Here is a 12256-nt window from a genome sequence, read left to right as displayed (position 1 = left end):
AGATCACGACTCTTCCTGGGGCACAGTAAAGTGTGTTTGTGAGTAGGGGGGTGTGGGGGTGCTTGGCAGTGATAGGGGAGGGGACTGTGGCATTGAGGGGCCTTGGGCTGTTTCCAGCCAGGGTTCCAAGGACCTCATTGATGGTCTTCGGTAGCGGTGGGTCCCCAGGAAATCCATCATGATAAACTGATATGGCCAAGCCTTCGTGCTTTTAAGTAAGTCCTGACAGATGGCATGAAGAAGATGCCCGTTGGCCTTCAGCTTCAAATGTTTTTTCTAACTAGTCCGCTGTGCTCTCGGCTCATACAGAGCGGCCCCGGCTTCACCTATGACGGATGAGAACCCCAGTCTGCACCGGGGGTACGGCTGCGGACGCAACAAGGTTCAGGCCGGCCAGCAGGCTGTGGAGTCTGAGGTGGTGACAGTTACAGGCTCTAGCTTCTGTGTCTGGAGTTCGATGGATCTGGCGTAGACCCTGGCATCCTCAGCCTCCCCCGGGCAGTGGCCTAACCTGTCTGAAATCTCACCTGTGGCAGGCGGATAGGAGCGACTACCGCCTCGTGGTAGCGTGGGGACCAATGAACTAAATAACATAACATGAGCAAAGTGTCTGCCACCAACAGGGAGCAGGGTAGAGGGCAGCCATGCTTGTCATGGCCTCGAGGAAGCTCCTGGTCGCGTAAGGCGGCTCTGGGTAGCCTCATTCCCCTTGCGGTCCTCTCCCAGGGGATCCACACAGACCCGTTTCCTTGTCCTCAGCTTCCGGCTGCTGCTCTTAGCACCTGACGGCTCAGCTAAGCAGCGGTGCACAGACCTCGCAGGTTAGTCCGATCTGTTAGTATCTTTGCAGATGGTTCGAAATCAGAGAATCCAATTTTCGCAGGGAGGTTAAAATGCCTCTTTCCTGTTGTGAGAGAGTCTTGAGACTATTCCACAGATTTTAGCTTCGTCACCGTCCTGGAGAGATTCACTTTACTTTCCTTCCTTAGAGCTCTTTCTCCAGTGTTTATAATGTTATGTTTCTGCAGAGTCCATTTTCTAAAGGAATAATATCGTGCCAGGCAACAACGGACGGACTAATCAGACACCTTTGTTCAGCCCTGGAATTTCCAGTCAGTCATCCAACAAATATTTGTGGAATCTCTCCGGTGGAAGGCCATTATGTAAAAGTATTACAGCCGATTCCAAGATCATTATCAACGACAACAACAAAAATGTTTGCCCACCTGCTGGGGCGAGGGATAGAGAGAGGGGTAACAAGGGGCCACAGGGAGGTGTAGGTGAAGCCAGGAGCCTCGCGACCAGAGGGGCAGCCATGCTGGCATCTCAGCCCTCGCTGTGGCTCTGTGACTCCCGGAAGTGGCTTACAGCTCTGAGCGGCAGAATTTTCGCCGTCACAATGTGGACCCACCAGCGTGCAGTCCACAAACAGGCTCATTCTGTGTCCGGTTCGTCTCCAGGTCGTTTACGTAAATCCTCACCGCCGTGCCGGAAGGCACCTAGGCAACCCGTGCTATTTTATCTCCTCCTGTCCTTCTAATTCATACATTCATTTAATAAACTCTGGGCCAAGCTTCGCGCCAGGAAGCGCTCGGTGTAAAGAAAAACGAGACGAAGACCCCACCTCGAGCTTCTCAGTCTGGTTGGGAACACAACCCGTAAACACATCATGACCCAGTGAGGGCACCATAATGACAGCACCGAGCATCATAATGACAGCACCGAGCATCATAATGACAGCACCGAGCACAGAACCTTATGGGCAGCAGAAGTGGGCCCCCTAGCCCAGCCTGGGCCGGCGGCTTGGGGCGGGGGACAGAGTGGTTGACGCCCAAGCTGAGATGTGGAGGCTGGGGGAAGGGGACTCATCTTCCAGCCAGGAATGAAACGCACAGGAGATGGGTTGTCTCTGGAAGGACGAGCAGCATCGTGTTTCTGGGAGAGCAAGTGTCCCCGTAGGGCACAAGCACAGCAAGCTCACCAGCCTCCTGGTTGTCCCAGTACGAACAGCTCAGCAAGGGCTTCCAGGACCTCGACGACTTTGCGATAGCAACGGCTTTCTGGGAAATCGATCGTGAGAAAATAAAACCAGCCGGCCAAACCTTCGTGTTTTCAAATGCGTCCTTGCCAATTTCACAATGAAAATGCCCGTGGGCTTGAATTCCCTGCCCCCCCGAACCTGGATTCTTCAGTTTCTCGATTGGGAGTGAGGTGGACGAGCCCAGTTCACAGGGCTGGGGCCTTTAAAAAGCACGCAGGGGGCTGGGCAGGTTCGCACGGGTAATTCCAAACGGGGGGCGCTTTGTGTCCTGACCGCTTCTGGACGTTGACTCGCCCTTCCCGCCCCGCCCCGGCTCAGGCCACTCACTGTGTCACTGACCCAAGCCCAATGGTCTCCCCAAACAGGACCAGTGGGGGGATTCGACTGGCTCGCTGCAGACACAGCGGCGCCACAGCCGGGAGCTAGGCGTTCACGGGCTAAGAGTAAAGCCAAGAAGATGGGACAGGAGGCGTCCGGTGTCGAAACACTGTAGGAGTGAGACTGTGTACGCAGAGAACCGGATTCCTGGAAATGTGACTTTATTCTCTTTGCCACCCAGGGGAGCCAGACGCTCAGGAAAATCTTACACGGAGCCGCCCACGTGAAGAGCGAGGGCACAGAAAAGCAGCATGTTAGTTTGGGCTGTGGTATTTGCAGGCAACAAAAACACCAAACGACCAATGAAAACAGAACACGCAGGGGGAACGTGCTGAGTGGCACGCCCTGGGGGTTTCGGGGTGCCTCCGGTCCAGGCTCAGCCACACCCAGCGGGCTCCCGCAGGCGCATGAGAACTTGCTGTCTTTCTCGGTCCATCCCTCGGCTGAGCCCTGCTCTGGGTCGCCGTGCTTCCGTCGTGGGCCTTCCGGGCGTGGGGCAGTGTCAGGCCGCCTCTCACAGAAGGACCTGCTATTTCGTCCTCCTTTGACAAATGAGAGTAAGGCTCAGCCGGTTCTGCCACTTCCCCGAGGACACCCAGGACGTCGGTAAGTGGCGGAGCCAGGAGCTGAACTCCCAGGTCCTGGCTTGAGCCTCCGGAGGGGCTGCGCCGTGGAGGGGACAGTGGGCTGTCAGTGACTGAGGTGGCGGGCGGGGGTGCGGGCAAGGCTGGGAGACAGAACAAAGTGCTTTTCAGAAGCTCCTTCCTGTTCTCCCAGCACAGTCCAAGCCGCAAATTCCTAACTGATGAGTCCCCAGAGAACAGAACGGAATTTTTGGTCCCTTGGGGGCAAAGGTTAGTATCTGGTGCTCCCAGTCCTGCCGAGTCTTCGGGAGGGTTAGGTGGGGACTGTCCTCCACCTGGTCTCACGCAGCAGGTCCTGTTCTCCCTTGGGGAAGGGGTGCGGAGGGTCTGCGGGCTCCCCGCAGAGGGCCAGGCCTTGCTCCAAGGGGCTCCCCCACATCGGGGGCCCTCAGCTCTCGGGTGTCCGTTTCCCTGTTACTGGAGCCCAAGCTGCTAAATCTCCCCAGAGGGACAGCTATGGGTCCTGCAGGGGTGTGAGCATCCCGCAGAGATGAACCTCGAAGCCATCGGGGTCGGGGGGCTGCCTGGGAGACGCAGGATTAACCGCACTGAGTGGCTGTGAACTGTCAGCCCCACGTCTCGGAAAAGCGGGGTTTGGAACGAGAACAGTTCACGTGCTGCCTTCTCCCCGCATTAAGCGGACTGTTCAGGATTCACCAGGTTCCGGGAGACGAGGTGACATCCGGAGCACACGTGACACAGAGACAGATGGCAGCCGATGCCGGAGGAAGCCAGGCTCTGCTCTTGACGTTTTAACCAACGTGTGACGTGACTCTGGTCATCGTGGGGTCACAGCCCAAGCCCAGCAGTGACCGCTTTTGTGCTACGTGCATTTTGTAGCGTCCTTTTGATTTGACCCAAGAATTTAAAAGCACTGTATTCTGTTTTACTTATGCTGGACAGAAAGGACGAGAGAGAGAAGACACACATGCGCAGAGAGATTTCTGCGAGCTGTCAGGGTTGATGATACCCGGATGGCGCCCACATCCCCAGGCCCTGTCCTGCCGTAGCCACTTCCGACGAGGCTTTGCTTGAAACCCCAGTGGAGAGGTCCGCCCGAGGTGGCAGAGATCCTGCTGCTTAGGTGAGCGGCCGACCTGAGGGGCATCTGGGCTTCTTCCTCCCGGATGCACATGCATCTACCTATCAGTCTGACGTTCATTCATTCACTCGGCAAACATTCACCGAGCGTCTGCAACAAGCCCAGCACCGGGCCAGGCAGCCGGTCTTCGGCAGTAAACGGCACACAGAAATCCTCGCCCTCACGGAGCTCACGTGCAAACAGAGGGAGACTGACCGAAAAAAACAAAACCAAACCAAAAAAGACGGCCTGCAGTAAGAACCGTGAAGAAAACTGAAGCAGAGTGACGGGGGAATGGGCAGTATAGGCAGAACCACTGGGGACAGCTGACACGTAACAACCACGCTGGGAGACAGGAACCCACATTCGGTCACGGACACTCCGAATCTGGCCTCGTCATCGGCATGCAGCCCAACGCTAGCCCAGCCAGGGGCGACCGCCCAGGCAGTCCCTGGCTGCTGTTCCCTGGGTGTAGCACATCCAGGAATAAACCCCCAGCGGGGAGAAGGAACGGGTGGCCTGTTACCCCAACACCATCTGGGTTCCTCAAGCGCTCCGTGACCGGCATGCACCTGCCATCAATTCCCTGTAGGGTTCTCCAAGCGGAAGCAGCATTCTGACAGCTCCCCCCCATCCTAGTGTCCACTTGGTGTCCCCTTCAGGTGGGGGGTCCGCATAGAACTCCCACACTTAATCGCTCCATCAGCAGCATGACTTCAACCCCTGGAGTGAGCAGGGGACCATGACATCACAGTATTTTTTAAAGATTCTATTTTTTTTTTTAAAACACATTTCACATTCGGATAATACTCACGAGAAGAAGCACTGAGCCCGGAATGCCCAAACGGAATAGAATTTTCAGAAATGGGAATGGTGGCTATTTAAAGTATATTCCTATTGTTCTCCTTCTTCTTTTTTAATCTCCATTCGAGACTTGTCTGAATCACTGGATTTTTGGCTTCCTCGGGGAGATTTTCACATTTGCGAATTAATGACTCAGTGAGATGGCGATGCCCAAATACTTCATTTTGAAACCCAGTCCCAGACCTGGGATTGGCTTGTCATTCCTTTGTGCCCAAAGGCATAAATCCAGGGCTGGCAGAGGAGAAAACCTAATCGAGACAAGTGTCAGGACAGCTTAAATGAAAAAGCAATTCACTTGCCTTGTTCGGAGAAGTCTGTCAATGACACGCCGATTGCTGCCATCAGTCATGACGGAGAATTCATGGGAACTTGAAACTGTTTATGAAAAGCGATTTCTGATGTGATAGAGGTTAATTCAACAGATACGTACAGCTACCTATTTTGTATCAGGCACTATGCGGATGGATGCAAAGGCAAATTAGACCAGGCATAGAAGCAGAATGATAACAGAACGCGATGGATGCTGTGAACACGAGGGCATTATGTGCAAAGGCAGTGCCCGCTGGGCTGGGGGCGGGGGGAATGGGGACAAGAGCAAATATTAGGACTTGTCTATTTTTTTTTTATCACATACTTTAATTGTTCTATTTTCGTGTGCCCTAGATGCACATAATTGGTACGGCGACACACACATCATTTATACATAGATATAGGGAACTGTGGTGCAGAGCTGACCGGTTAGAGAGCCCAGGTAAGGAGGATGGACACAGGGGTCATGCGACCCGAGCTGTGCTGTGGAGGACTCGGGTCACCCTGCCCCCGGATAAGCGATATCCGACCGGAGCCCTCCGGGAGGACCGTGACTTTGCCCGACAGGAGAACGGGGGATCGTGCCGTCAGAAGGGAAAGTTGGCGGTGTTTGCTCAGAGGTGCGAAAGAATATGACATTTTTACTCGTTGGGATGTGCAGCTCGGGAGAGGCCCACGTCCCTGTGGGGATGAACTCCGTGCTCCAGGTTCATGAGCCTGTTTCACCCGCATGAAGGAGCGGGAAGTGGGGAGAAGGACTCGGCGGCGGCGAGTTCTGGACCATCAGGCCCTCCTGGTGCCCCGGCTGGGTAGTCTGTGCCAGTCTCTTCCTAGTCACGGTGCCAAGATCGGAGGAGGGAAAAGCAAAGGGAATCAAAACCTCTCCTGCCTCGTTTCTCATGTAAGACGCAGCCCCGGGCGAGAGACGGCCTCGGATTCTTAACCGGCCGGAAGCCAGTGGGTCCTGCAGCAGTCCCTTCCCGTCTCAGGCCCTGGTTAGATCAGCATTATCCTTGAACTCGCTCTTGTCCACTCCCGGTGACATTTTCTTCCCGTCACCAGCTATCTGTCTAAAAATCACAAATGACCAAACCATGAAATCCAGTGCCTTCTTGAACAACCCGCAGGACTCGATGACACTGATGGCCTTTTTTGTCCTTGTCATGCGTCTGGGCTGCAAGCAAGAGAAATCACTGCAGCTGATTTAAGGAGAAAAAAGAATGGAAAGAACAGAAATGTATCGGGTATGCTCCAGTATTCTGGGGGGTTTGGGGAGTGGACATGGGGAGGGGCAGGGAGCAAGGCTTGGGGGCCAGGAAGCCAAGGCCAAGTCCCCAGACCCCGCTTGAATTGAATAAGAGTTGAATAAGTAGGTTTGGAAAAGACACCAAGTATTCAGCGTCAGGAGGGAAAACCAAACAGCTCCCAAGATGCTGCCCCAACCTGGTGTTCTGCCATTTGCCTCCCTCCCTCCCTCCCCCTACCTCCTCCTCCTCCTCCTTCTCTCTATCTCTCTGTCTGTCTGTCTCTCTCTCCATGACCCCGTGAAGTTTTATTCCAATTCTTTTGTGGCTCACTTAGAGTCTGTATTTCCGACACTGACCCCTCCCTAAGTTCCAGTCCCTGTGTCTGTCCATAGGGAAGGTGTCCCTTGGGATGGCCCGCCTTTCCCTCAGTTGCAATGTGTCAAACAGAGAACCCCGAAACCTTTTTAAATCTACGCGTTCCTTTCCCAGGCTCCCCCGACTACGGGGCCTCCAGGCTTCGGAATTGTGTTAAATCTTCCTGGTCCTTGTCCGGCCTCTGAATGGCCATGCCTGGACGACTGCAATGGGCTCCACTCTCTGGTGTGCGCATCCTGCACTCTGCCCCCGGAGTCGCGGCCAGAGCCGCTTTGACCAGCGTCAGCCTCTCAGCCACATAGCGGGGCCCCACTGGCTGTGGGAGAAAGTGCCACTTGGTGAGCCTGCCACTCAAGGCCTCAGCCGTCGGCCTCGACTTCCTTACGCTGTTCTAGCATTCTGCAGGCTGGGATTTAACCTCAAACACTTAAACAGAAGCGAGGATGTAACCTTGCAGGCATCACAGAAGGAAGAAGATGTGGATTCCAATCGCCCGGAGATGCTACGAACGCCTCGCACGCAGAGAGTCTCTCTCATTACCCCGCTGCCCACTTTCATGACTCCTTATTCTTAACCAACGCCCGGGTGATTTCCTGAGCATGGGTGTAACATGCTTCTCGAGGTTTGGGGGGTCCTTGTTTCCCATCTTCTGTCCCTCTGAAAGCAGATGTCAGTGTACAAAGCAGGGAAACACCAGCACCGGCCTCACTCTCTGTCATAAGCCAAAGACCATGATGACCGAAGGTAAGCAAGATGACGCCAACATGCGCTTCACCTGACGCTCCTAAGATGCTATTTCTGCAAATCGTATTTTTCATCTGTGTGAGGCGTTATCACACCACGGCTATTTTACTGTTGTTGAAATTCGGGGTTGGGGGGACTATAAAGGAAATATATTGTTAGGAAAAAAAGAGGCATAAATCATATTTCGGTTCCAGCTTCTTCAACGGAAACGATGGTGTCTGTATCTCCAAGCCCGACAGTTCTCTTGTCCACGAGTGAGAAGCCCCCAAGGCCCCGTGGCCTCCTTTCCTGGCCGGCTCTGCCCTCTCTTCCCAGGGACCCGAGGCCTCACCGGGTCCAGTGCCCCACTCCTGGCTGGCTCCTGTCCTGTCTTCCCAGCCCGATGTCATCTTTGTGACAATACCTTTTCCGACATGACTACCTGCAGCCACACTGGTCTGTCCACCTTCCGCAGATATCCCTCGTACCTCGCCGACTTGGTGTCTTCATTTATTTATTTTTTTTTCCATGTCTACCAGTTTGGCTCCTTCCCTCATGTTACGCCCTCTACTCAGATCTCGCCTTCTTCCCGAAACCGACCTCCATGATCCAAGCCAGGGTTTTCTTTCTTCCCAGACCACTCAAAGCCGTCGGAGTCTCCGGGATCACTCCCCTGACGACCCCGTTCCAGAATTATTTGTGTGGTCAAGCGCTGTGCAGGGTAAGGTGACGTCACCTGCAGTTTTGATTTTCTTTCCAGATATTTTGTGAGTCTTCGAAGGCTACGTGCTCAACCTCGTCTCTGTCTCCCGGTGTCTTGCGTCTTTAGGGAGCAGGTGATGGGGCATTATGGGACAGGGGGGGACGGTGTTTCTTCAAGGTTAGCTGTAAGGTGGCATCTGAAGCCAGATCAGCAAACTTTCGTACTGTGTTACGTAAACATCCGTTGGTCTTTCTCGCACTGCGAACGGAACTTTTCTCTTAACCCAGTCATGATCGTGTAACGTCACACATAGGTCACATAATCACACATATCGATTCACAAAAGTATGTAGTTCTTTCAAATGTGGACTCATTTTGTTATGCAAACTAAAAAAATAAAAAAAAAAGCATTCGTCAACACCGCCGTCGATCTCGTCGAAAAGCTGTCAAGGGTTGGGAAGCTTTTGGGCTTACGGCGGCAGATGGGAGTTTTCCAAAATTCAATTTTCACGCGAAAGCTTGAATTTTATTGTTAGCAACACCTCACGTCAGTCGTTTTCCTTGAAGTGATGGGTTCACTGTTTATTTCTGAGAAACTATTGGCCCGGTCTTAATGCTGAATAACCATAGTTTGTCTGCCAGCGTTTCTATCAACTAAACATGGTGTTCTGTGGGAAAAAAACAAAAAACAAAAAACAAAACCCAGCTCGTTCAGGTTGCAACTCAAGCACTCACACCAGCGTGGTGTCTTGAGACATCACGGTTTGCTATACAGAGGAAGCCCTTTGTGCTATACCTCGGTTTGCCACACACAATTTGAAAAAGATGCGTGCTCCGGGGCATGATTCAGTCAAACGAGTGATTTACACACACTGCTTCCACGAGCATCCCCTGAAGTGACCTTGACTTTGTTGGTGGTGGTGCCACCGCGGGGAGCCTGCCGTCACCGCCTCAATCAGTGCGAGGCAACTCCACTTGTCACCCACGGCTGCGTTTGCACCCGTGGCGGAAAGTCACCACAGAGGCACAAAGCAAATGCCATTTCCGTACTTGTCATAAAAAGTTCTGAGCTTGTGAGCCGGGCCATCTGCAAGAGTCTGGGGAACCTCCGGGACTCGGGACCCCACTGTTGAGAGGTGCTGTCCTCAGGCGCCCTCCTTGACCTCTCTAAAATTGGCATAAAGCAGTTTCGAGAGTTAAAGCAAATGTTATTTAACGAGAAATCACGTGCGTGAAGCACACAGCAGCGTGCCCGGCGTACGCACGAGGAGCTTCTGAAATGTGAGCCGTGGCTACGAACCCGTCGCTGTTGCGAGGGTCTGGCTCTCACTGGAAAAACGGTGATGGCGATAGTCTTTGGTTTTTCTCCACGAACTCGCTCCCCTGCCGCGTCTCCATGTCGGTTAACTGCTTTATTTGTCTTCTGCAGCCTCGCTCTCTGCTCCAGTTGGTGTCGCCCCCACAGGCACCACCCAGCTGACCTCTGTGGGGCCTTCCCCTCCATTCCTGCCGCCTCTGCCACCGTGACAGAGCGTGGTTTCGTGCAAAGAAGCTGCTGCGAAAGGCAGATATCCGGCTATCGGTACTTGACCGGCCTGAGACTCAGTTTACCCATCCTCAGGGCGGGAATAACAGCGATGTGTTCGGCTCATCTTTCCCTGTCACCTTTCCTCGTGGTGTTTCTCAAAACAGTCTTTCTTCTTTTCCTTCCTCTCTCCCATCTATCCAGAACATACCACTGAGTCGATTTTCTCACAGCATACATAGCTCATTCCATAAATCGGTGCCCCGGGCGGGGTGGGGGGGGGTGGTTTGCAGAAGTAAACACAAGACAGGACTTATGAGCTACAGTCTCGTAGTGGACCATCATCGCCTGCTGACATCTTTCCCGCCTGTCCACTGTCCTCACGGCCATACTCAACGGAGGACCATTCTTCTGAGCATGGCATCCAGGCCTGTCCAGTGGCCTAGACCATGTCAACTGAATGCATCGGTCTGTGACCTCACAGCTCCCGACGTCCAGGGCACTGCTTGCCACCTCCCCCGTCCCCCGTCCGCCTGCTCCTGAAGGCCCAGTTCACTGCCCCGCGCGCGAGCCCTTCTCCAGGCCCCCAGGGGGATGTGTCCCCATCAGTGACACGTCCTTCCTGTGCCGCCTAGGGGACTCACCGTATTGAGGCACGTCTTGGTTCTCTCCGCTAGACTCTGATCTCCCCAGGAAAATGCATCTCTCATCCCAGCCTCAGTAGGTCACGTGAGGGCCTCGCGCCTGCACTTAACTGTCTGACCTGTGTGTCGACGGAGAAACGGAAAACGTTTCCTCATTTTGTTGAGCGTGTGGACCGAGACCCTACATCAGAGAGAGGCTGCTGTCAAATGAACGAACAGCTACTCATTCGCCCCGGCAGCAAAACGCGGACACGTTTCGTGTGGGCGGGGCCCACGGCTCCTGTTCTCAGTGACACTTCCTGGTGCTCCTGTTGATACATCTGTGAGCAGCGATTCTTAACGGCAATCTTTACTGAGAATGGGAGGATATGTGATTCTAGAAAGGAGAACAGGACAGCCAAGGGGACAATCTATGTCTCATCGGGCGTTCCTGGGAGATAGCTCGCTTTCATTGAGAAGCCTCCGCACCACTCTGTCTTTTGAAGAACAGAGTCGAGCGGCGGTGGCTTTGTGTTTCTGGCCTTATCCTGGGACCTGCCCGGATGGCATGCCCGGTTGTGGTTCCTGGATCTCATTGCTGGCCGAGTCTGGAAGAATCCTGTGGTTAAGCCTCTGCTGGTAAAATCCTGGGCGAAGGTCTGGCTGGACAGCGTGGGTTTCGCCTATCCTTTGCGGACGGCTCTGCGATCTCGGAGAGACCAGGCCCTCGAGGGCGTTGGGGAGGCCACCTTATACATGTCATGGGAGTTCCTCCTGTGCCCTGCTGCGGGGGCGGGGTGGGGGGAGCTGTGGCCACCGCATGGACCCTGACGAAGGTTTCGCTGGGTCTCTTTTCTTCCTGTCTCTCCTCCCACGGCAGGCAAAGGTCCTCTTGCTTTCCGAAAGGTTAGGACACCAGGAGCCCTGACTGGCTGCTCCTCTTGATTCTGGGGGTGGGGTGCGGTCAGCAGGGGGTTAAATCGGGGCGTGATGCTCACGATGACCCTAAGCCCTAGAGACCCGGTATCTAGTCCCAACTGCCCCTCGATCTGATTTTAGGTTTGGAAAGTGATCCCTGGGGTCACTTGTGATTCCTATGGCCACTCCCTTGTGAGGGGCCCTGGGGAGAGGGGAGTTGGAATCTGTCCCTTGGTCAGGCTGGATTCCCAGGAAGCCTCTTACAAGGCACAGCAGAGAGGCAGCAGGCCAGGAGGGGCTGGGTGAGCCCCCTGTGCCATCTTCTCCAAGTCCCCACTCCACTGCGTGCGGTGCCTCTGCCCCGGAGGTCTTCCTCCTCCCAGCCCAGGACCCTCCTGGGTCTCCTTCAAGGCCCTGCACAAAAGGCCCTTCCGCCTTTCTGACAGATTCCCACGGCTGTGACAGATCTGTCTTTCCCTTGGCGAGCTCCCAGGTGTCCCCACCCACCTGTGCTGTAAAAAGCAACGTTGGTGCCGCCCCAACGGGATGGTGGGTTCTGGCTGCACCCGAGGAGCCGCTTGCACCTGTTCGTGTCCTCACCGGCACCTCTGTTCCAGGAGACTCTGGACTCGTGGTAGGGAGAGAGAACTCCCAGCAAGTCCATTAATCACAGGACCGGAGTCGGTGAAAGGTAATCCTTTTTAGAATGTGAGTTATGGAGCTTTGTAACGTGCCATTTATCTATGTCTGTGTGGAAGGGAGAAACGCCAGGGCGAGTTTATTAAACAGAGTGTGTGCTCTCTGCTGTCTGCAGGCCCCGGCACAC

At 54.4% G+C, this 12256-nt stretch overlaps 1 protein-coding gene across 2 annotated transcripts in view; it reads left to right on the top strand.

The window, feature by feature from the left end:
• The first annotated feature begins 3566 nt into the window (after positions 1–3566).
• Positions 3567–12256, top strand: part of LOC105292123 (beta-1,3-glucosyltransferase-like) — a 61051-nt gene continuing 52361 nt past the window's right edge. Inside the window, exons 1-2 of one of the 2 annotated variants that reach the window (XM_023530675.1) lie at positions 3569–6561; positions 8299–8383. In XM_023530675.1, the coding sequence (XP_023386443.1) occupies positions 6538–6561; positions 8299–8383 (109 nt within the window). In that variant the 5' untranslated portion in view covers positions 3569–6537. Of the gene's footprint in view, positions 8384–12256 lie in introns of both variants that reach the window. The other variant, XM_023530674.1, reaches the window with a different exon arrangement.

This window comes from Pteropus vampyrus, unplaced genomic scaffold (assembly GCF_000151845.1).
Source record: "Pteropus vampyrus isolate Shadow unplaced genomic scaffold, Pvam_2.0 Scaffold52, whole genome shotgun sequence".
Classification (NCBI taxonomy): Eukaryota; Metazoa; Chordata; class Mammalia; order Chiroptera; family Pteropodidae; genus Pteropus; species Pteropus vampyrus.
The sequence above is the reverse complement of the archived record's forward strand: the minus strand, read 5'-3'. Positions and strand labels throughout refer to the sequence as shown.